Here is a 25,222-nt window from a genome sequence, read left to right as displayed (position 1 = left end):
AAGTTATGAGCTGTTTATAAAACACAAAGAACATTTAATTGATGTGTTAATATGACAGCATATTATTTTCTGTTGGAATTTTGAACACCAGACTTGAAGAACTAGAGGGTAGTGGAGACCGGTTTAGTCCACCTTTTAGTATTTTAGACAGATGGTCATATCAGACTTGTGCTTCAACGTCTCAGTGACAGAATTCCCGTTATTCTAAGAAGCAGTGCATTCCGTGGGCAGTTTCACTCAGTAGAAAGGTCAAACTCATAGACTTGCTGTGTGCAGTTAAAAAAACAGGGCTTTTTGGCTGAGACTCAGAAATCTTGTCTGCTCTGGTTTTGGATGTAATGTTGCAGTAAGGTTTAATGCTTAAATGTTTGTTTTATCTTTTAGGGCTTGCATTTCTTTTGGACCTAAGAATCGCTCAATTGGAGCAGCAGCTAAAAGCCAGGTAGAGTTCTGTTTTTTTTCTTACTTATTTCTGTGGTTGGTCCATCCTTCACGTGCAGCAGCTCTTTTCGGTGCCCATTGTGTGTGGAGCACTGGGAGCCCCTACGTGTACAACTGAGAGACAAACCTATTCTCATGTACCTGAGTGAGAAGCAAACAGCTTTTTAAAATAGCACGAACAGTGGTCTGTTTAATGCAAACTCCCAGGATGTGTTTTACCTAGACACTGTTAATGCAAGGTTTTACTTGTTCCTGAGATGTTGTTAACAATTTTTCCCCCCTGGATATTTAAAATAATCGGTAAAATCTGTCTTGTTGAATTTCCATCTTACTCATATTTAGGGTCAGTGTTGTCTCTAGATTTGACCTTGTTGATCAGGGTTCTCAAGGAAGGAAAGCATACTTGGAGAAGCACACTTACCATTCGTTTACTTTTAAACCAGGAGCCTGACTTACTTGCTTGTTTCTCAGTAAGCAGAGCAGCAGAACTTGAAGAGCTGTATTTCTCTCAGTGCCTGAGGTTGCTATAAAATTAAGGAGTTCCATGTTAGATCTTTCTATAGTTCAGTCTGGAGCAACATAATAGAATGATAACTGTCTTTCTGGACCAGTCTGGGCCTAAGATTTATAAGCCCCCACCAAATGGTGCTTGACCAAGTGATTTTTAATTAAATTGGGTGTTTTATAAGTTGCAGAAAGTTCAAGATGTTTTAGGAGACAGCAGGTAGCAAATACAGAGCTGTTTTGGTTTTAAACTTGCTTTCATTATTGAAAATAGTTGTTATACTAAACTGGCTGCCTAGTTCTAGGTTGACATAGTTATTGTGGTATTGAATTTCTTGGCAGCTTACTGAAGCAGAGCTTGACTTTGGAGGCTTCATATTGTTTTACAAAAGAGCTTCTGTTTGTGCCTTTGACATATTGGATTCAGAGGAGCTCTGTTGTTGTTTTTCCTTGGGACTTGTTGCACTCCTGCATTGGGAAGAAGAGTCCATAAGTCTTGAGCAGAAATTCATTTTCAGTTTTTGAATATCTTTGCCAGCATTTTTTTCATAAAGTACAGTAGTTTTTGTTAGAGATAAATTAGGAAATGCAGGTGTACGAGTATAAGGCATTTAGAAGTTAGCATCCTACCACTGTCCAAAAATCACTGTTACTGTCTTAATGTGTAACCTTTTATATTATAAGCATATAAGTGTTTTTCTTCCCCACTCTAAGAAGGTGACATCATATCATATAGATACTTGTCTCCAGACTTCTAAAATAATTTGTCCATTGTATGGATAGACTATAATTTATTTACTCATTTCCCTGTCATTGACCCTCTAGGCTCTTTCCAATTTTCTGTTGTGATAAATAATACTGTGTCAGTTTATCTGCATTTGTCTTTGTGGGCTTAGTGTCATCTGTTTTTTCTTTATGGTAAGTTTCATTCACTAGAATAACTGGATTAATATATACTGTTGGATTGACTCCTAGAAAGTTTGAATCACAAACTACAGGTAATTTTTAAAAGATAAAAATTATTTAATATCAAGGTTCATTAGAAGTATGAAGGGTAATGATCTGTCTTACTGAGGAAGTAAGACCAACTGGGCTCTGGTCCTAGCCTGCCACTGTGTGACCTGTATAGGTTCATCACTCCTCACTTCATCATTTAGAAAGGTTTAGTGCTGGAGGAAACAAACTAGGAAGGAAAGGTTGTGGCATGAGAAGGATTCTAATTTAATCCTGAGATTCTTGAATCTCCCCCCCAATTTAATTGCTGTTATAATAGTCTTTCTACTCTTTAACTCTGATATCCTTTCTCTTAGGTAATTTCCAATGCAAAGAACACAGTCCAAGGATTTAAAAGATTCCATGGCCGAGCATTCTCTGATCCATTTGTGGAGGCAGAAAAATCCAAACTTGCATATGATATTGTGCAGTTGGCCACTGGGTTAACAGGTATAAAGGTAAGGTTCTAAGATAATGCCTTATGATTGAAATACAGTGTTTTATGTTATCAGATCAGTGTATAGAAGTGAGTAGCCATTCCCTCCTCTAGGGGATCTTCCCAACCTAGGGGTCAAACCCAGGTCTCCCATACTGCAAGTGGATTCTTTACCAGCTGAGCCACAAGAGAGGTCCAGGAATGCTAAAGCAGATAGCCTAACCCTTCGCCAGCAGATCTTCCTGATCCTGGAATCGAACTGGAGTCTCCTGCATTGCAGGTGGATTCTTTACCAACTGGGCTATCAGGGAAGCCCTTGAGAGTATTATCAGATCAATATATCATACCATTCTAGTTTTAAGTTGTAATGAAAATTGTTACAAATGCTTTGGAAAGTCTTGCTGGTGAAGACCATTTGGCAATGGTTTTTTAAATGATCTGGCTTTTATTTGGGAGCCATAGGTGGCATTGTTAATAGGGGTTGGGCAGATAGGTGGTGATGATGTGAAGTTAACTTCTTGTCTTGTTTTCTAATGCAGCAGTCTTCCCAGTAGTCTTTCTGTTATGATTTTAGTGAGTGATCACTGGAAGAGCAAGAAAAGAAATCAACTTTAAAGTTACTCCCAGATATGTAGTCATACTCTTGACAGTAGGATTGGAAAGCGGTGGTGTTTTTTTGGAGAAAAGGGAGTTTAGTCTTTGCTATCTCTGGAACATCTAGGAGAATCTCTTTGTGAAGCATGATGTGAGCTGATCATTCGAAAAAGATGAGAGGCTGAGCGATGGGTATGGTGAACACATCTGTCTCTTGCACTCAGGTGGTAAGAGGAATCCAGAAGTATGTTTGAGCTTTCCAGACAACTGAGTTTAGAGAAAGGCGATTTGATGTTTGAGACACCCCATTTGGAGAACTAAGGATCATGGGAACAGGTTCAAGTCCAAGAGATGTTGAAAATCGTGGGAAAAAGAGAGTCAGTTTTGCGGTTGTAATTGAGAACTCAGTTGAATTTGAAAGTAAAGAATTCTGATAACTGAAAAATGATCACTGGGTTTACTTAGGGTATTCTCAGCAGTAATTTTTTAAAACAGTTTTAAAGGGCCTAATGATGGATAAGAAGTGCAGAGGAGGAAAAGAAATGGAGATGAGGAAATGAGGATTACTTAATAGTTATGGAAGAAATAGGGTGGGCATTGGCAGATTTAGTCCGAAGAGCCAAGGGAGGAAGAGACTAGGGAGAACACCTGTGGATCCAAGTATGAGGCTGGAGGAATTTTGGAAGACTTAAATGAGAAAAGAAGAGGTAGCCTTGAAAGAGGCTCACCGGGAGGATTATTTTCCCATCTATATTCAGTAAGGTGAGAAACTGTTCTAAACCAGAATAAATTATGGTTGGGTTTGGGAGGGAGAAGGTGAGAAGATGGTGTTCAAGTGGGAGCAGGAGCTAAAAGTATAGAGTTGACATTTTTGGTCTGTATTGTAGTTGGGAAGTATGGACACGGAATAGGACCTTACCTCAGCCAGTCTTTTCTGTATTTACAGTTTGAAACTTATCAGAATTTCATACCTTTATGCAGGGTGTAGGATATCTTGAAGGTGTCAACAGTTATTTATTTTGTCAGGTCTGTCCTTGATGTTGGGGCTAAGGCAGTGAATAGTCAGTTTAGTCGCTCAGTCGTGTCCGATTCTTTGTGACCCCACGGACTGCAGGATGCCAGGCTTCCCTGTTCATCACCAACTCTTGGAGCTTGCTCAAACTCATGTCCATCAACAGTGAACAGATCTGACAAAAACTATTGCCTTAGATTGGATCCTAATTGAGGTGATGATTATAAAGTCAACACAGTAAGCAAAGTAAAATATACATAGTATGTCAGATGGTGAAAGTTTCCACCACCAGGCCCTTTAATGGAGGGGCAGTGTGGGTTATGGGGAGCTATACACCAGTTCACTTCTTCCCAGGTAGTTGTTTTAAGTTTTGTTGGTGGTGAGAACATACCATTTACATAGTGGTCTTCATGGATGCAGATGAAAGGAGTAGTGACCCTACAAGAGACTGACTCAGACTTGTCTGTGAGTGTCCAGGAGTCTCTGGAGGAGGTGTGGGTCGGTGGTGGCCTGCTGCAGGGTTGGGGACACTGAGTGTGGCAGTGCAGGCGTGGGACCTTTTGAAGGAGGTCACCATTACCTTCATTACTTCCGCCACAGTTTGGTCTCCCAGACAGTTTGGTCAAACAACAGGGAGGGAACACAGCCCTGCTCATCAACAGAAAATTGGATTAAAGATTTACTGAGCATGGCCCCACCCATCAGAACAAGACCCAGTTTACCCCACATTGTCTCCCATCAGAAGCTTCCCTAAGCCTCTTACCCTTACCTGTCAGAGGGCAGACAGAATGAAAACCACAATCACAGCAAACTAATCAAACTGATCCCATGGACCACAGCCTTGTCTATCTCAGTGAAACTATGAGCCATGCCGTTGTAGGGCCACCCAAGACAGATGGGTCATGGTGGAGAGGTCTGACAAAACGTGGTCCACTGGAGAAAGGAATGGCAAACCACTTCAGTATTCTTGCCTTGAGAACCCCGTGAAAATATGAAAAGGCAAAAAGATATGACACTGAAAGATGAACTCCCCAGGCCAGTAGGTACTCAGTATGCTACTGGAAAAGAGCGGAGGAATAACTCCAGAAAGAATGAAGAGATGGAGCCAAAACAAAAACAGTGCTCAGTTGTGGATGTGAATGGTGATGGAAGTAAAGTCCCATGCTGTAAAGAACAACGCTAGCAAGGTAATGCTCAAAATTCTCCAAGCTAGGCTTCAATGGTATGTGAGCTGAGAACTTCCAGATGTTCAAGCTAGGTTTTGAAAAGGCAGAGGAACCAGAGATCAAATTGCCAACATCCCTTCAATCACAGAAAAGCAAGAGGGTTCCAGAAAAACATCTACTTCTGCTTTATTGACTATGCCAAAGCCTTTTGACTGTGTGTATTACAGCATACTGTGAAAAATTCTTCGAAAGATGGGAATACCAGACTGCCTACCTGCCTCCTGAGAAATCTGTGTGCAGGTCAAGAAGCAACAGTTAGAACTGGACATGAAACAATAGACTGGTTCCACATCAGGAAAGGAGTATGTCAAGGCTGTATATTGTCACCCTGCTTATTTAACTTGTATGCAGAGTACATCATGTGAAATGCTGGGCTGGATAAAGCACAAGCTGGCATCAAGATTGCTGGGAGAAATATCAATAGCCTCAGATACGCAGATGACACCACCCTTACGGCAGAAAGTGAGGAGGAACTCAAAAGCCTCTTGATGAAAGTGAAAGAGGAGAGTGGAAAAGTTGGCTTAAAGCTCAACATTCAGAAAACTAAGATCATGGTGTCTGGTCCCATCACTTCATGGCAAATAGATGGGGAAATAGTGGAAACAGAGGCTGACTTTATTTTTCTGGGCTCCAAAGTCACTGCAGATGGTGATTGCAGCAATGAAATTAAAAGACGCTTACTCCTTGGAAGGAAAGTTATGACCAACCTAGACAACATATTAAAAAGCAGAGACATCATTTTGTCAACAAAGGTCTGTCTAGTCAAGGCTATGATATTTCCAGCAGTCATGTATGGATGTGAGAGTTGGGCTATAAAGTAAAGCTGAGCACCGAAGAATTGATGCTTTTGAACTGTGGTGTTGGAGAAGACTCTTGAGAGTCCCTTGGACTGCAAGGAGATCCAACCAGTCCATCCTAAAGGAGATCAGTCCTGGGTGTTCATTGGAAGGACTGATGCTGAAGCTGTAACTCCAATACTTGGATGTGAAGAACTGACTTATTTGAAAAGACCCTAATGCTGGGAAAGATTGAAGGCATGAAGAGAAGGGGAGGACAGAGGATGAGATGGTTGGATGGCATCACCAACTTGATGGTCATGAGTTTGAGCAAGCTCTGGGAGTTGGTGATGGATAGGGAAGCCTGGCATGCTGCAGTCCATGGGGTCTCAAAGAGTCAGACATGACTGAGCTTCTGAATTGAACTGAATCTCATCTCCGGTATCCTGGTTGGTAAGCACATTTAACAAGCTAAAAGTGACCTTTAAATTATTTTTGCTTCCAAAACTAGCTTTCTTAATTTTCTCTTGAGATGATGTTCCACTGATGATTTAGAAATTATTCATTTTAGGTTTTTAGGACATGAAGAAATACAATAAGTTTAGATCCTTTTGTTTTTTATTGCAGGTGAAATACATGGAGGAGGAACGTAGTTTTACCACAGAGCAGGTGACTGCCATGCTTTTATCCAAACTGAAGGAGACGGCAGAAAGTGTTCTTAAGAAGCCTGTTGTGGACTGTGTTGTTTCGGTAAGTTTCATCCCTTTATTAGGGTCTGTGAAGAAGCAGAAAGAAGAAAGCTGTTAATTGAAAATAAAATTGCTTTTTGTCCTAGGCGGTAGCCATTATTTTAAGAACTTTTCAGACTGGTTCTCATATTGAATTTTTTTTCCTCTTTAGTTTTTGCTCTTGCTTCTATTCTGTCTGTTTAAAGGCTTATCTCTGACTAAGCCCGCTTCTTCCTGGATTCCTTCTAGCACCCCGCATAGTGCCTGGCACATGGTAGCCTCTTGTTTGTTGAATTAGTTGAATACTCTCAATAAGAAATGCTTTCTCTCTATTCCTGTCTCTGTATCTTTGCTGTTTTTATATCCGGCACTAAAGGCAAGACAGCAGTAGACTTCATCTTGTATTTTCCACTTGCCTATTTAGATGGAAGCCTGGCTGTTTATAGCTTTGTGCTTGTAGTATGGTGGCGTCCTTAGGTACGTTGAAATTTAGGTGGTTGAATTTGCTTTTCCAGTGAATCTCCTCATTCTGCAGTTGTTATCTGATATTTTAGCTCTTTGGCTTCTTTGGTCTTTGTAAATTTTTATTAAAAAATTTTTTTGACATACAGCTGATTTACAGTGTATAATTTCCCTGTATAGCAGAGTGACTTGGTTATATTGAATACATTTATATATGTATAGATGTAATGTGTTAGTCACTAAGTTGTATCTGACTCATTTGTGACCCCATGGACTGTAGCCTGCCAGGCCCCTCTGTCCATGGAATTTTCCAGGCAGGAAGACTGGAGTGGGTTGCTGTTCCCTTCTCTGGGAGATCTTCCCCACATAGAACCCAGGTCTTTTGCATTGCAGGCAGATTCTTTATCATCTGAACCACCAGGGAAGCCCCATATATGTGTGTGTGTATGTGCGTATATATGTATTCCTTTCCATTATGAATTGTGACAGGATATTGAACATAGTTCCCTGTGCTGTACAGTAGAACTTTGTTGTTTATTGGCCTATTTTGTCTTAATTTTGGTGCACTGATTGGCAAAGCAAGTGGGCTTATTTCACCCCATAGTTTTTGTCTGATGGAGTTCTTGTTTCTTGGCTATCTAGTAAAATCGTACTGACTTTTGTCAGGAAGAACTGGATTATGACCCATAATCCACATTTGGAGGACACAAAGAAGAAGAATGCTACTTTCTTTAAAGAGCTCAAATTCAGTACCGGCACTGTGTTTCTTAGATGGTTTCTGCTTTCCCCCAAATCTCTAGTGGACTTTCAGGTTTCAGTGGACATTTCCCCCACCTACTGTCCTGACTTGGATTCTGAATTTTGCTCTGTATTCAGTTCAGTTCAGTCACTCAGTTGTGTCCGACTCTTTGCCACCCCATGAATCACAGCACGCCAGGACTCCCTGTCCATCACCAACTCCAGAGTCCACCCAAACCCATGTCCATTGAGTCGGTGATGCCATCCAACCATCTCATCCTCTTTTGTCCCCTTCTCCTCCTGCCCGCAATCTTTCCAGCATTAGGGTCTTTTCCAGTGAGTCAGCTCTTCGCATCAGTTGGCCAAAGTATTGGAGTTTCAGCTTCAGCATCAGTCCTTCCAATGAATACCCAGGACTGATCTCCTTTAGGATGGACTGGTTGGATCTCCTTGAAGTCCAAGGGACTCTCAAGAGTCTTCTCCAACACCACAGTTCAAAAGCATCAATTCTTCGGCACTCAGCTTTCTTAATAGTCCAGCTCTCACATCCATGCATGACCACTGGAAAAACCGCAGCCTTGGCTAGATAGACCTTTGTTGGCAAAGTAATATCTCTGCTTTTGAATATGCTATCTAGGTTGGTCATAACTTTCCTTCCAAAGGGTAAGCGTCTTTTAATTTCATGGCTGCAGTCACCATCTGCAGTGATTTTGGAGCCCAGAAAAATAAAGTCAGCCACTGTTTCCACTGTTTGCCCATCTATCTGCCATGAAGTGATGGGACCAGATGCCATGATCTTAGTTTTCTGAATGTTGAGTTTTAAGCCAACTTTTTCACTCTCCTCTTTCACTTTCATCAAGAGGCTCTTGAGTTCCTCTTCACTTTCTGCCATAAGGGTGGTGTCATCTGCATATCTGAGGTTATTGATATTTCTCCTGGCAATCTTGATTCCAGCTTGTGCTTCCTCCAGCCCCACGTTTCTCGTGATGTACTCTTCATATAAGGAAAATAAGCAGGGTGACAAAATTTGCCCTGTATAGAGGTAAATTTTATGTAAAATGGCAAGACTGCCTGAGATGCTTTTCCAGCTTTTGGGATCAAGTTAAAAGGTGATGGATTAAGTTACGTGTTGTGGGTCCTTGAGAATTTTGGTGATTTGCTTGGAGAGTTTACAAGACTCAGAATAAAGCCATATTCATGGCTAAGATTTATTATAGTGAAAGGATGCAAAGCGGAATCAGTAAAGGGAAATGGTATGGGGAGAAGATCTGGAGGAAACCAGCTAAAAGATTCCAAGAGTCCCCATCTATTGGAGTTAGACCAGAAGTGCTTAATTCCTCCAACAATAAGTTGTAACAACACACGTGAAATACTATACACCAGGGAAGTTCTGCCTGAGGCTCAGTCCAGGATTTCTGTTGGAGGTCATTCACAAAGGCATGCTATACCTTGGATGTACCAAAATGCGAGAATTCCAGAAGGAAATTTAAGTATAAAAACATAAGCTACATAGTATAAGCAGTTTAGGCGCAGTGAAGCACTGCAATGATTTAGGGAAATCTTTCTGTCGCTTTAGGGGACTACTTACTCAGCTTCCTGGATTCAGGAAGGGCCGGCCTTGCCATCGGGCCTGTCTCAGGATAGTGGCCTCTGACCTCTGTGTGAGCTCTCTTCTGTGCAGCCGCTGCTCTAGATGTTGGTGCTATTTTGTTCTATTTGTAAACTGATGATTATTTAATATAAGCTTTATATTTTGGGAAACATGGTAATAGCCCTCGTGTTCGAATCAAATCACACGTATAAGAGGGTGTATGGGAAACTTTAGCACCTCTGCTACCTAGTAAGTAGATTTTCTTTGCCAGAGATGACTAGTTTTACCGTTTTATTACAGATCTTTTCAGAGGTTTTTACTTACCCAATCAACTAAGTACAGGTCCTTCTTTACTTTTATTTTTCTTTTAATAAATTTTGGATGGTTTACCTTATTTGTTCCATAGCTTTAGAGAGGTGCTTCGTTCCATGTAGTGGAGCAGAATGTCCCAGTTTATGCATGTACCATAATCTATTAATAATTAAATATAGTCTCTTTTTTGGGGGGGGGGTTTCCCTGGTGGCTTAGCTGGTAATGCATCCTCCTACAACAGAGGAAACCCTGGTTCGGTTCCTGGGTCGGGAAGATCCCCTGGAGAAGGGATAGGCTACCTACTCCAGTATTCACGGGCTTTCCTGGTGGCTCAGACGGTAAAGAATCTGCCTGCAATGCAAGAGACCTGGCTTTGATCCCTGGGTTGGGAAAACCCTGGAGGATGGCATGGCAACCCACTCCAGTATTCTTGCCTAGACAATTCCCATGGACAGAGGAGCCTGGTGGGCCACAGTCCATGGAGTCGAAAAGTCGGATAGGACTGAGCGACTAAACACACAACACAGCACAGTCTCTTTTTGTTGGACATCTCGGTTACACTTCCAGACTTTGTCTCTTTAATTGCAAAGAATACTACAGTGAGTAAAAGTTGGACAAATATATTTTGCTCTTACATGATAAGTTTGTAGGTTATAGGCTAACTTCCTAGAAGTGCAGTTGTTGGGCCTGAGGATACATGTTTTAAATTTTAACAACTATTGTTTAATTGCCCTTTAGAGAATTTGTACTAATTTATACTTAGGTCAGCAATGCATAAGAGGGCTTGTTTGACCACAGCCTCATCAGCTCAGCTTATTGGCATGTCAAATAATTCTGATCGATGAATAATGGTAGCAAAGTATGTGTGATTTTGATATTTTACTTTTTAGGTAAACTTGAATGTTTTAGAATTTATAAACCATTTTGTATTTCACTTTTTGTGAAATATTCCTATCCTTTCCTCATCTTATTTTGAATTTATGGTCTTCAGTTTTTTAGGAAACATTTTTTAAAATCCTTTTCTCCACTGCATTTTTAAAACTTAATTAAAAAAAATTGTCTATTTTTGGCCGTGCTAGGTCTTTGTTGCCGCATGAGCTTTTCTCTAGTTGCTGCAAGAGGGGCTGCTGTCTAGTTGTAGTGTGTGGGCTCCTCATTGTGGGTTCCTCTTCTGTGACAGAGCACGCGGGCTTCATTAGTTACAACTCCAGGGCTCTAGAGCACAGGCTGAATAGCTGTGGCCCACAGGCTTAGTTGCTCAGTGGCATGTGTGATCCTCCCGGATCAGGCATCGAACCTGCGTCTCCTGTGTTGGCAGGCAGATTCTTTATTAGGGAGCTACCAGGGAAGCGTGGTCTTCATTTTGATTTGCAGTTCTTCGAATATTAGAGAGATTAGCTCTTTTTGCTATTTTATAATATGAGTTGCAAATATTTTCCCTCATTAGGTCATTAGAATTTTTTAATGAATCAAATGTTTCAGTTCTGCTCCCCCTTTTCCTTCCCTAGCGAAACATTCTCTTTATCTTAGCAAATGTTCTCATTTGGCACCTGATTGACGTTAAAGCAAAGACATCAGTCCAACAGACGTGGGCTGTGATCCCTTGTAAACTTAACATTCGTAGGTCTCAGTGCCTATGAGCATTAGAACACCTGCCCCTCCTTCTGATCCCTTGTGTGTGAGCTCAGTCATGCCCGACTCTAGCCTGCCAGGCCTCTATGTCCATGGAATTTTCCAGGGAAGAATACTGGAGTGGCTTGCAGTTTCCCCCTTCAGGGGACCTTCCTGACCCAGGGATCAAACCTGCATCTCCTGTGTTGAAAGGCGAATACTTAACCACTGTGCCACCTGGAAAGCCCCTCTTCTTACCCCTTTGTTGTTCAGTCACTAAGTTGTGTCTGTCTCTTTGCAAGCCCATGGACTGCAGCACGTGAGGCTTCCCTGTCCTTCACCATCTCCCCGAGCTTGCTCAAACTCGTGTCCATTGAGTCAATGACACCATCCAGCCTTCTCATCCTCTGTCACTGCCTTCTGCTCCTGCCCTCAGTCTTTCCGAGCATCAAGGTCTTTTCCAGTGGGTTGGCTTTTTCTACTAGGTGGCCAAAGTATTGGAGTTTCATCATCAGTCTTTCCAATGACTTTTCTTTAAGATTGACTGGTTTGATCTCCTTGCTGTCCAAGGGACTCTCAAGAGGCTTCTCTAGTACCACCATTGAAAAGCATCAATTCTTCAGCACTCAGCCTTCTTTATAGTTCAACTCTCCCATCCATACATGACTACTGGAAAAACCATAGCTTTGACTGTATGGACCTTTGTTGGCAGAGTTATGTCCCTGCTTCTTGTTATGCTAAGTTTGTCAGTAGCTTTTCTTCCCAAGGAGCAAGTGTCTTTTAATTTCATGATTGCAGTCACCATCTGTAGTGATTTTGGAGGCCAAGAAAATAAAATCTGCCACTATTTCTACTTTTTCCCCATCTGTTTGCCATGAAGTGATAGGACTAGATGCCATGATCTTATTTTTTCGAATGTTGAGTTTTTAAGCCAGCTTTTTCATTCTCTTCTTTTACCACTCATCAAGAAGCTGTTAGTTCCTCTTCGCTTTCTGTCGTTAAAGTGGTCTCATCTGCATAACTGAGGTGGTTTATATTTCTCCTGGGAATCTTGATTCCAAGTTGTGATTCATCCAACCTGACATGTCACATAATGTACTCCGCATATAAGTTAAATAAGCAGAGAGACGATATACAGCCTTGATGTACTTCTTTCTCAATTTTGAACCAGTCTGTTGTTCCATGTCTGGGTCTAACTGTTGCTTCTTGATGTGCATACAGATTTCTCAGGAGACAGGTAAGGTGGTCTAGTATTTCCATCTCTTTTTTTTGACAGTTTGTTGTGATCCACCCAGTCCAAGGCTTTAGTGTAATCAATGAAGCAGTAGTAGACGTTTTTCTGAAATTCCATTGCTTTATCTGTGATCCAACGGATACTGGCAATTTGATCTCTGGTTCCTATGTCTTTTCTAAATCCTGGTTGTACCTCTGGAAGTTCTTGGTTCATGTATTGTTGAAGCCTAGTTTGAAGGATTTTGAGCATGACCTTGCTAGCATGTGAAATGAGCACAATTGTATGGTGGTTTAAAGATTCTTTGGCATTGCCCTTCTTTGGGATTGGAATGAAAACTGACCTTTTTCAGTCCTGTGGCCCCTGCTGAGTTTTCAAAATTTGCTGGCGTATTGAGTGCAGCACTTTAACACCATCCTGTTGTGGAATTAGAAATAGCTTAACTGGAATTCCATCACTCCACTAGCTTTGTTCGTTGTAATGCTTCCTAAGGTTCACTTAACTTCATATTCCAGGCTGTCTGGCTCTAGGTGAGTGATCATGCCATCGTGGTTATCCAGGTCATTAAGACCTTTTCTGTATTCTTCTGTGTATTCCTGCCGCGTCTTCTTAATCTCTTCTACTTTTGTTAGGTCCTTGCCGTTTCTGTCCTTTATTGTGCCCATCTTTGCATCACATGTTCTCCTGGTGTCTCCAGTTTTCTTGAAAAGATCTGTCTGGTCCTAAATCTGTCTTAGGTGTGCTAACAGTGCTGGCCACAAGGTGGTGGAAGAGTCATGGCACTGCTGTCTCCTGAGATTGGAAGCCAAGTAGTGCCTTGAAAGCAAGTGAAAAGTTGTTTTTTCTTAGGCGACAGGACTCCAGATAGGGTCCCAATCATGGTTACTCAACATATTGTGGCTGGGTTGGAATGACGATAAGGGCCATCCTCCCCAGTAGCACAGGGGAGGATTCACAAGCTAGTTTATACTTTTTAAAAAAGAGATCGAGTGTCAAGGAAGTCTCGTCACAGGGGATGGGACAGAGAACTCACAGGTTGGCTCTGCTGGCCAGGGGAAACAATGATTCCAGCTTAGCAGCCTTTGTACTTTCCCAGATTCATGAAAATACTCAGAGATCATCAGACCATTTTACTTACGTGCAGTTTTCAACTGTCAGAGGAGGTCAGGACTGTCTGGCCTGGGGCTTTTACTAGGGTCTTAATTCAGGATTAGCTATTCAAAGCGTGAAATAAGAGGGAATACATTTTAAGGATCAAGGCTGCTCTTTGTATCCCTGCTGAGGGAATAATTTTAGACATGATAGGAATAGAGAAAAGTGGGCACCGGGCAGGTACAAGCAGACTTTGAGGCCCAGGCTTCTTCAGTGGTATGGTGGAAGTGGGACCTCAGCCTGGGGTCCGGCTTATCCTCTGCAAGGCTGGTTGCCTCAGCAGGTGCAGCTCATGAGCAACTTCAGGAGAATGAAGATGTGAGACATGATCAGGCCAAATCAGAGCTCCTAAGTCTGCTCTACCAGCTTCTGGCACAATATCATCTTGAACTTGAATTGTGTATACCCAGAAAAGGCTGAGGAGAAGGCAATGGCAAGCCACACCAGTACTCTTGCCTAGAAAATTCCATGGATTGGAGGAGCCTGGTAGGCTGCGGTCCATGGGCTCGCTCCGAGTCGGACACGACTGAGCAACTTCACTTTCACGCATTGGAGAAGGAAATGGCAACCCACCCCAGTGTTCTTGTCTGGAGAATCCCAGGAACGGGGTCGCACAGAGTCGGACACGACTGAAGCAACTTAGCAGCAGCAGCAGAAAAGGCTGAGCACAGCCAGCCACTTCTCTCTGTCCTGTAAGAGGTGCATGGAGATGATAGTGGGGAAGTAGGTGCCAAGCTTGTGAGCAGTGAAGAAGGGCACAAACATGTTAAGCCAGGAGAAGCTTGGATCCTGGCTGTAATCACACAGGGCCAGTAGCGCACAAAACACCCAGCAAGTGCACAAAACACCCAGCAAGTGCACAAAGGTCTCAGAGGCAGTGAATCCTAGCCACTGCACCAGCTCCCAGAGCAAGAAAAGCATCATGCAGGTTGAGTGAACCAGGGTCCAGCTGAGTGTCCCACACACCAGCTGTGCCCCCACTCCTGTGGGCCTCGCTGATGCCCGATGTTGTTGCTGCCAGGCGAGTGAGAGGTAGCGAGCCGTCTTGCTTGCTGTTGCCCTTGGCCCCGGTGCCATTGATTTCCCAGCCAGATCTTGGGACCCAGCACTGGCCACCAGAGGATGCTCATCTTGACCCGCTGGTTCTTTTGGGTTTTGTGTCATATTTAGAAAATCCCTTCTTTTTTCCCCCCTTCTTTCTTTGACAGTAAAGATTCCCTTTTATTCTGATACTCATGATTTTTAAAAAACATTTACATCTTTGGTTTGAGATATATTTTGGTATTTGGTGTTTAGTAGGGATACAACTTTATTTTCTAGATGGCTGTGCATTTGTCCCAAGACTATAGAATAGCCCAGATAAGCTGTACTGGTTTGAAAGATTTCCTTGATCATATACAGAGTAAATAGCTGTAGCTATTTGAGGGCATTTCTGGATTTTACTGTTTTTTTGACAGGTATATTTTAAATCAGGAATCTCCATAATAATGGTAAATTTAAAAATTCTTTTATAGGTTCCTTGTTTCTATACTGATGCAGAAAGACGATCAGTGATGGATGCAACACAGATTGCTGGTCTCAATTGTCTGCGATTAATGAATGAAACTACTGCAGGTGAGTGACTGTTAACTGAAATTTTTTTTTACTTGCTCAATCTCAAAGGTTGTGAAATCTTAAAACCCTAGGGTTTCTTATTCCATATTTTACTTGGAGCCCTTACCAGTATTTTTGGGTACTCTGTCACATATGAAGAGTTTACTTGACAAGTACTTTTTCTGTATCTTTATAGCACTTCGATATGTAATTGCATGCTTTTTTGGAAAGGAAGTGCATTTATTACGTGTTTGGAGCATTGCTTTGGTTTAAATATTAGGTTTTTCTCCCAACTTGTGGGCTGATAGAGTCAGAGGGCTGGGGTTTATAAAGCAAGATCTCAGGAGGCAGAATATATGGGGATGTTGAGAGATGGCACAAGGGAATATGGGGGAAAATATTTGGAAAAGTGGGAGAAAGTGGTTTTGGAAAAAATTGCCACAGTTGCTAGAACTGGAAATTGGAAACATTAAGGAAGCCAAAGTGAAATGAATGTCACCGTATATCTCTTTGAAGTCAGTGTTATTTGTGAATAAACCATGCAGAGCTTATAAGGATTTTGAATCTTTTTTTGTAGCTGTAAATATATTTTTCCTATATAAATGAATTTTAATTTTACTACTAAAATGATAACGTTATGTTTATTTTTGTATTATTGTGTAGTTGCTCTTGCATATGGAATCTATAAACAAGATCTTCCTGCCTTAGAAGAGAAACCAAGAAATGTAGTTTTTGTAGACATGGGGCATTCTTCTTATCAAGTTTCTGTATGTGCATTTAATAGAGGAAAACTTAAAGTAAGTATGTTTTTCCCAGGAGACTGCATTACAGATGTATGATAATTAGGAATTCATGAGAGGCAACTTAAAGTAGTTGGTTATGGAGTTGTGTTTCAGGGCTTCCCTGGTGGTCCAGTGGGTAAGAATCGTCCTGCCAATGCAGGGGATATGGGTTTGCTCTCTGGTCCAGGAAGATGGCACGTGCTGCTGAGCAGTGAAGCCTGTGTGCCACAACTGCTGACCCTGTGCTCTGGAGCCCTTGGGCTGCGACTGTCGAGCCTGTGCGCCACAAGTATTGCATCTCGTATACCTGGAGCCTGTGCTCTGCAGCACGAGAAGCCCCTGCAGCTAAAGGAAGCCCGCTAGAGAGAGCGGTGATGGCCCGCCTCAGCCATAAATAAGTATATCTCAAAGAAGTTTGTTTCACTAGTGGAAACTTGGTATGAGCCGTCTGAACTAGAAATTAGTTGTGTAGGGGTGGGGTGGAAGTTGGAGGCCCAAAGTAATTTTTGAGGTGTTGACAAGATAATGAAGCAAAGAGCATAGAACTTGAGGAAAAAGTCCTTAGATTCCTGAGTCTGTTTTTTTTTTTTTTATCTGTAATGTGGGGAAAATAATGCTTGCTTTGCAGGGTTACTAGGGGGAATCTTTAACGTATAGTCCCTTCAGATGTCTTACACCGAGGATTAAGGGATGATAAAGGTATTCTCTTAAGGTTTTGAATGTTCTGGGAACAGAGTGGAGTGACTAGAACGTGTCTGGCCAAAAGAAACCAGCCTGGGAGTTCTACTCTAGATGTCTAGAGATGATAGAGCTCTGGAGAAAGCAGTTTTGTACACAGAGAAGTCTAGTAATGTTAATGGCAAAGAGGGACCGGAGGGTGATGCTGGTCACAGTTTAAAAAAGCTTTTTTAGTATATATATACACTTCCTATATTAGTCTCTTTATTAAAATAAAATTTATGTAGAGTGAAAGGTATAGATTTTAGGTGTTCGGTGAGTTAAAAAAATTTTAATTGAAGTGTAGTTGATTTATTACAATGTGTTAATTTCAGGTATTACAGCATAGTGATTCACTTGTACATATATTGATACATTCTTTTTCAGATTCTTTTTTCCTTATAGGAAAAATTACAGAATTGCAAAATACTGAGTGTAGTTCCCTGTGCTATACAGTAGGTCCTTATTGGTTCTCTAGTTTATTTATAGTAGTGTTAATCCCATCTTCCTAATTTATCCCTCCCCCTCACCTTCCTGTGGTTAACCTTGGTGACCATAAATTTGTTTCCTATGTCTGTGGTTCACAGTCAGATTTGATAGTATTTGCTAGTTCCTCGGTACATAAAATCAATTTTCTAGCTTGGTGATTTTATCTAGAATGTACTTAAAAACCAAGGATAATCTGCATATTTCCTTTAATACTTGGGTTCTGTATCAGGGTTTTTGCTGCCAGCTCTAAATTGGCTTTCTGCTCCCCCAACTTGGGGATTGGTCCAATGGAACTACCTATCCCAGAATAAATATTTGTTAGGTTTGGAGGGTATTTTGAGTTTCTCTTTGTTACAGTCCTTTATTTCTTTGAAAAATGGACTTGCTTCTGCTTTATATTCTGATTTGTTCCCCCCCCCCTTTTTTTTAAAATATAAAGCAGCTCTTGGGGATGGTTGGGAAATAAGAGGATCATGATTTTTACAGATACAAATGATGGACCAAGTGTTATTCTCAGAGTTTAAGCTTTACTTTTATCCATAATAGGATTATTTCTAAATCCCAGTTTAGACTCTCACCTTTTTAGACAGCAGGTATTGACTATAATTTAGCCTTGTCTTTGAGTCAGAGTGATGTGTGTTAGTATTTGCTTCACTATCAGCTGTCACTTGTCACTTTTCCAATTACAGTTTAAATTTAACTATCAAAATACTTACTCTAGAATCATACCAAATTTGGAAACATATATATACGAAGGAAAGACATTCATGATCTTACTGCAGTTTGATATATTTCATTCTAGTCATTTATGAAGACAAAATTGGAATTACACAGAACTGAGTACAGAGTACTCAGTTCTGTGTTTTTCTTTTTTCTTTCTTTCATGAGATCACTCACTAAGAAAAAGTTCCTGAGGACATTTAACATTCTTTGAAGAAATGGTTTTGCGAATGTTGGACATTACTTACTTAGCCAGTTTTCTATTATTGAATCTGATTAGATCTAGTTTGCTTCTGCTTTCCTTTAGAGATTTAGAAAAGGATAACCCAACCTAATTGTAGTCTTCTGTGTTGACTAGAAACAGATTACTGTGAGTTAAAGCTTTAGCGTATTTTCTGGTGGTACATTGCGTGGATCTAAATAAGCCTTTGGTGTTATTTGCAGTTTTGTGGTAGAGATAAGACTAGAACTGTATATGACATGTTAGCGTATTGGCTCTTGGATTATAATTATTGTTTGGAGCCAGATTGGTGTAGTGGGGAAGGCATAGGTTTTGAAATTGAGATTGGGTTTTGAATTCTACTCCTACCACTTAATATCTTTGTGACCTATAGATTGTCTGATCTGTCTAGATCTGTAAATTGAGGGTTATGATGTCTCATTTCATAGTGGTAGTAACCTTGTTTAAGTGACATATGCACATTGTCTTGTTTCGACCTTAATGTCCCTTACCACCTTTTTATTACAGTTTACCAGTTAAATATATGTCATGATAAAATTTTAAATTGGTTAGTTTTTTAACTAATTATCATCTTTTCCCAAAGGTTCTGGCCACTGCATTTGACACAACACTGGGAGGCAGAAAATTTGATGAGGTGCTAGTAAATCATTTTTGTGAAGAATTTGGAAAGAAATACAAGCTAGACATAAAGTCCAAAATCCGTGCATTATTACGACTGTCTCAGGAGTGTGAGAAACTCAAGAAATTGATGAGCGCAAATGCTTCAGACCTTCCTTTGAGCATCGAATGTTTTATGAATGATGTTGATGTTTCTGGAACTATGAATAGGTAAACATATTAATAATTTTGACAGTAAACTGAACTGTGGGTGTTTCTCTATATTAGCCTTAATTATCTAATTGTTGAAGTTATCATGACTGTTACAACTTCAGATTTTGTTGGTAAAAATTAGAGGCCATTCAGGATCTTGCCTTTAATGTGAAGGTTGGGTTTGATTATTCAAAAAAATTCAACTAATTGGTTTGTTCTGGTTAATTGGTTAATTGAATATTCCAAGAAATTGGCAGTTCTTTGACATGTGCCTGTGTTAAACGTGAGTCACTAGTTTTCATAAATTCAGGACAGAGTGCTTTAATGCAGAATTATATGGAATTTGCTTTAGTCATTGATTCAGAAATTGTGTTTTTGAGTAATTCAGTATCACTTGAGACAACAGGTCTTTTTGTATAACATTATAAGAATTCTGGGTAATTTGATGTTTCAGGATTATCCTCAGAAACACCCAGAATGTTTCCGTTGCCAGGTCAGGTTGCTTGGATGTTTTTCAGGATGTGAACTCTACTTACTAGTAGAATTGAAAGAAGACTAACGGAGTGTTTGGGAAAGTGTGGCCTGAGCCATGCTCAGAATATTGAGATGGGCATCAGAATTGCTTCCAGTCTGCCAGAATTAGATTACTGTGCCTAGTAACCAGATTGTAGTCACCTTTTTCTTCTACTTGAAGTGATGGTTTTTTTTTTTTCATTAAACTGTAGCTTTCTTGTGTTTGTATAATGTATTAAGTGGAATCCTACACTATATGTTTGGCTTCTTTTGTGTCTGGCTTCTTTAACTTAATGTTTTTAAGTTCATCCATGTTGTATGTGTTCGTACCTTGTTGCTTTCTATAGCAAGTAATATTCCATTTGTGTGGGAATATCACATTTATCCATTCGTCAATTACTGGACATCTGTGTTTCCACCTTTTAGCTTTTGTGATGAGTGCTTTATAAACATTCACCACAGGTTGTTTGAGTATCTTGTTTTCAGTTCTTTTGGGTATGTAACCAGGAGTGGAATGGTTCGGTCATGTGGTAATTATATACTTAGATTTTTGTGGAATCACCAAACTATTTTCAGTGTGTCCAGTGCATCTCTAGTGGAAGTGCTCATTTCCCTCCTAAAAGCACAGAAATACTTATTTCACGTAAAAATAAGTAAAATACTGAGTTACCATATGATTCAGCATTTCCACTCTTAGGTTTATATCCAAGAGAACTGAAAACATATTTACACAAAAATTTATATACAAATGTTCATAACAGCGCTATTTATAATACCCCCCAAATGGAAACAGCCCAGATTCCCATCAACTGATAAACTAGATAAACAAAATGCAACTGATAAACAAAATATGATACGTCCATATAATAGAATATTCTTTGGCAATTAAAAAACTGTTGTATAGATGTGTAGTATAGCATGAATGAACCTTGAAAAGTTTATGCTAGAGGAAAGAAATAAGTTAAAATTACCTCATTTTGTCTAATTCTATTTATATGAAATGTCCAAAATGAGTGGTTGCCTAGGGCTAGGGTTTTGGTGGAGTTGGAAGAATAATAATGTTAATAGTGGTAAAAATACTCTTTTAGGGTCATGATAATGTTTTAAAATTGATAGTGGTGATGCTTGCACAGTTCTGAATATACTAGAAGCCATTGAATTGTGCACTTTAAATATGACACTTTTTGTGTCATTTCTATTGTATGTGAATTTAAATTTCAATAAAACTTTATAAAAAGGAACGACCTCTGCCACTGCTGTCTTTCTAGAATGCTCTGTGTACTTCACTTTCTATGTTTTTATACGGACATTTTCAAATATGCAGCAAAGGTGGAAGAATTTCACAGTGAACACTCTTCGCCGCCGCTTCGGCTCTACCGATAGTGTTAACTGCTTGGTTTTTCACCTACCCATTGGTCTGTCCGTCCTTCTGCCTACCCATCAGTTTTATCTTTTGATGCATCTCAAAGCCATCTTTCTAGACACTTTTAAGTAGGCGTATTAACCAGACTTTAATGTTTGTAGTTTCTGGTATACTTTACATAAAGACATGCTCAAGTTTTAAGTGTCATTTGCTGAGTTTTGACGGTTGCGTGCATCCTGCAAACCACTACTCCCTCATTTTAGAAGTTTTCTCAGGCCTCCATCCTCCAGGGCAGCCACTGATAAGGTCTTTTATTCTGAGGGGCATAGATTACGCTTACCTTTTCTAGAAGGATGAGTGAAATCATACAGTATTTCGTCTTTTGTGTGAGACTTCTTTGGTCAGCATGAGACTGAGATTCATTTAGTTCAGCAGTCCCCAGCTGTTTCAGCAACAGGGCCTGGTTTCGTGGAAGACCATTTTTCCACAGATGTTGGGGGTAGGGAAGATGAGAATGTCCTGGATGATTCAAGAGCATTACATTTACTACGCTGCTGCTGATCTGACAGGAGGTGGAGCTCAGGTAGTAATGCCAGTGATGGGGAACGACTGCAAATACAGATGAAGCTTGCCCTCCAGTCACTTCCGGCTGTGTGGCCTGGTTCCTCACAGGCCAAGGACCAGTGCTGGTCTATGGCCCGGGCTTTGGACCTCTGACTTAGCTGTAGCATATATCATCTGTTCTTGTGTATTGCTGCCTAGTATGACACTGTAGACTTACGTTTTCTCCTATTGCTGGACTGTTTAACTCTTTCACTTTTTTGATATTAGGAGCAAAACTGTCATTTTAAACTTGATTTTGGTTGCTACACATCCTCATCAATATTGGTATTAGTGATCTCGAATTTTTGCCATTCTGGTAGGTACATTCTATACCTCTACTGTTTTTCTTTTTTTGAGATGTAATTTGTAAAAGTTAACACATTTATAATTCAGTGGGTTTTAATGTATTCACAGAATTGTGCAACCATTACCATAACCGAGTTTTAGAATATTTTCATCACCTCATAAAGAAACTCTAGATGAGCTATCATTCTGTGAAAAGACATGGGAAAATCTTAAATGTATATTTCTAATCAATAGTAGTCAGTCTAAAAAGGCTGTATGATTCCAACTATATGACGTTCTAGAAATATTTGACATTGTATATGACATTCTATATGATAATGATATGACATTCTAGAAGAGAGAAAACTGTGGAGACAATAAAAAGATCAATGGTTAGAGGGTCAGTGGAAGGGAGGGATGAATAGAGTATGAAAGATTTTTAGAGTAGTGAAGCTATTCAGTACAGTATGGTAATGGTGAATACTTGCACCATTTGTCAAATTATGTAGAACCTTAATTTATACTACCATGTATCGGTATTGGCTCATCAGTTGTTAGAGATGCTAATAGGGAAACTGAGTTGGGAGTAAGAGGTGTATGGAAATTCTCTACTTTCTGTTTATTTCTCTGTAAACCTAAAACCAGTCTAAAAGATAAAGCATTAATTAAAGGGAAAAATATCTCCTTACCCAGTAACTTGCCTTTCCCCATTTGTTCTTCCTGTCCTTAGCCCTAGGCAGTCATTAATCTTTGTCTCTGATTTTAGTTGTGATAGTTTCATATAAATGGGGTCAGTCATATAATACGTCTTCTTTGTGATTGGCTTTATTTTACCTAGCATAATGTTTTCAAAGTTCATCGACGTTTCAGCATGTTATCAGTCATTTTTATTATTTTCGTCTCTTTTTGCTGAATACAGTTAATGGATATTAGGGTTTTTCACACTTTTTTGCCTCTTGTGAATGATGTTGGTGTGACCATTCATGTGTGGAGTTTCGTGTAGTCGCATGTTTTCAGTTGTGGAGAAACACCTAGAGTGGCATTGCTGGGTCATATGGGAGCACCATGTTTAATATGTTGAGGAATTGCTAAAGTCTTCCAAAGTGGCTGTAACATTTTATATTCCTGCCAAGAATGTATATGAGGTCCAGTTTCTCTGTATCTTTGCCAGCACTTGTTGTGTCTGTTTGATTATAGGTATTTATTCTATATAAGAGTGGACTGTGACTTGACCTGTTTTTTTTTTTTTTAATAGAGGCAAATTTCTGGAGATGTGTGATGATCTCTTAGCTAGAGTGGAGCCACCACTTCGTAGTGTTTTGGAACAGGCCAGTAAGTATTTTTGTGATTAAATTGTTCATCTTGGGCTGTTTGGAGAATGTTAACTCTCCCCACCCTCCCATCCCCAGTTTTACCAGTGTTTGTTGTATGAACTACTTCAATGCTATATTAAACTTCTTTTTACCAATATCTCCCCCCTGCAGTACCTCCAGTAGTGTCTGAGAAAGTCTTAATAGTTTTCCCCGGAAACATAATTCAGACAGATTCAAAGATGGGTTTAATGTCTCAGGTATTTCATGGTGGTAAAAATTATCTTAAGCAATGTTGCTGTGGTAGTTTTGTAGGACTTTCTGTCAGTGAATCTTGTTGACTAAGAAGGGGGAGGATACGATAACCACATACTTAATTTAATCTCAGGGTAAAAGGTAGAAGTTTGATTTAGGAATATATTACCATTGTTTCCCAAATCTTTGACAGACCTTTTGCTAGAGTCCACTCTTGTACTCTGATCTTGACATAAGGCTCAGATACGAAAATGGAGGGATTTTGACAGATGCATGTTCCTTTCATACTGGTACAGCCCATTTCTTTAAATAGCCCTTCTCAATAGATTGTCACTCAGCAGATTGTTTTATAAAATGTGAGCAGGAAACCAAGTGGTGTTAAGAGGTATTTTATGAATGACAGCAGAGCCTTGCGTGGTACCCTCTTTCCTTCTGTTATGAGGAGACTGAACCAGCAGAGCCCTGAGGTCCCTCGGCTGATACTCTCAGACTGTGTCCTGAAGTCTATTTAGTCTTAGTCCACACAGGCCTGTCTGGCTGGGTCAGACAGAACTTCCTTACCACTTTGTGTCAGCCCTTTTATCTTCTTTATGGCTAGCTTAGCTGTTGGTATTTTAACACTTATTTGTGTGAGTCTGTCTGAGATTGCAGGACTTAGGCACTATAGGACTTTAGATATTCTTCACCCTCACCTCTTAAATCTCAGTACTGTTGTGCCACCCTGCCCTCATTATTTTGAGCATTAAAATATAACTACTTGCTTCCAAATGGCACACACTTTTGTGTGTGTATATATGTTACTGTGGAGGGGATGAAGAGTGGTGGTGGGTTTTCTTACATATTTGTGAATTATTTTGTGGTGATACGATGTTATATTGCTCTTTTATTTCATTGTAAAACATGAATTGAAAGATTCTTTTAATCTAAATGTCTATTCTAATTGTTTTTAAATAGAGTTAAAGAAAGAAGATATTTATGCAGTGGAGATAGTTGGTGGTGCAACACGAATCCCTGCAGTGAAAGAGAAGATCAGCAAATTTTTTGGTAAAGAAATTAGTACGACACTAAATGCCGATGAAGCTGTTACTCGAGGCTGTGCATTGCAGGTGAGCTTGCTTTCTTTCACAGGTAGCCACTGACAGGTCATTGTAGCAGTACAGCAGTGGTTAATGTATCCAGCTAGTCTGAGACTAGCTCCTTGATTTTAAGGTCTAAGATTCTGAAACATTTGTTTTAAAATTGGTACTAAAGGTGGCATTCATAAACGGAATTGTTTGTACTATATAACATGTAATAAGATGAAAGAATTAACTAGAAACATAAGTAGGCCTGAAATACTACTAGAATTTGGCATATTTGTTACATGAAGTAGTGTTATACATCAGTTAAATAAAGGTTGAGATTAATGGAAAAATAATAGGGAATAGCTAGATTAATAGGTGATTTGACAAATGATAGACACTTGTAAAACCACTTATTTAGATACTGCTAAGTTATTAATGTAAGTAGATGCTCTTCTGAAGTCATTTTTCTTATAGGTCTTATAATAGTTCATAATGCCTGTTTGCCAAATGGAATTTTTAAAAATTCTTATTCTAGTGTGCAATCTTATCGCCTGCTTTCAAAGTCAGAGAATTTTCTATCACTGATGTAGTTCCATATCCAATATCTCTGAGATGGAATTCTCCAGCTGAAGAAGGGTCAAGGTAATGTTTTTAAATGATTTTTGTACTT

The 25,222-nt window shown here is 39.9% G+C and overlaps 1 protein-coding gene across 1 annotated transcript in view; it reads left to right on the top strand.

Annotated features, from left to right (window-relative positions):
- HSPA4 (heat shock protein family A (Hsp70) member 4) overlaps window positions 1-25,222 on the top strand; it is a 49,443-nt gene that overhangs the window by 9,524 nt on the left and 14,697 nt on the right. Inside the window, exons 2-10 of the mRNA XM_005682930.3 lie at window positions 385-442; window positions 2,256-2,396; window positions 6,610-6,732; window positions 15,322-15,421; window positions 16,064-16,197; window positions 18,933-19,177; window positions 23,179-23,255; window positions 24,443-24,594; window positions 25,088-25,194. Coding sequence (XP_005682987.2) covers window positions 385-442; window positions 2,256-2,396; window positions 6,610-6,732; window positions 15,322-15,421; window positions 16,064-16,197; window positions 18,933-19,177; window positions 23,179-23,255; window positions 24,443-24,594; window positions 25,088-25,194 — 1,137 coding nt within the window. The remainder of the gene's footprint in view (window positions 1-384; window positions 443-2,255; window positions 2,397-6,609; window positions 6,733-15,321; window positions 15,422-16,063; window positions 16,198-18,932; window positions 19,178-23,178; window positions 23,256-24,442; window positions 24,595-25,087; window positions 25,195-25,222) is intronic.

This window comes from Capra hircus, chromosome 7 (genome assembly GCF_001704415.2).
Source record: "Capra hircus breed San Clemente chromosome 7, ASM170441v1, whole genome shotgun sequence".
NCBI classification, from domain to species: Eukaryota; Metazoa; Chordata; class Mammalia; order Artiodactyla; family Bovidae; genus Capra; species Capra hircus.
Note: the sequence above shows the minus strand (reverse complement) of the source record. Positions and strands in the feature narration are given on the sequence as shown.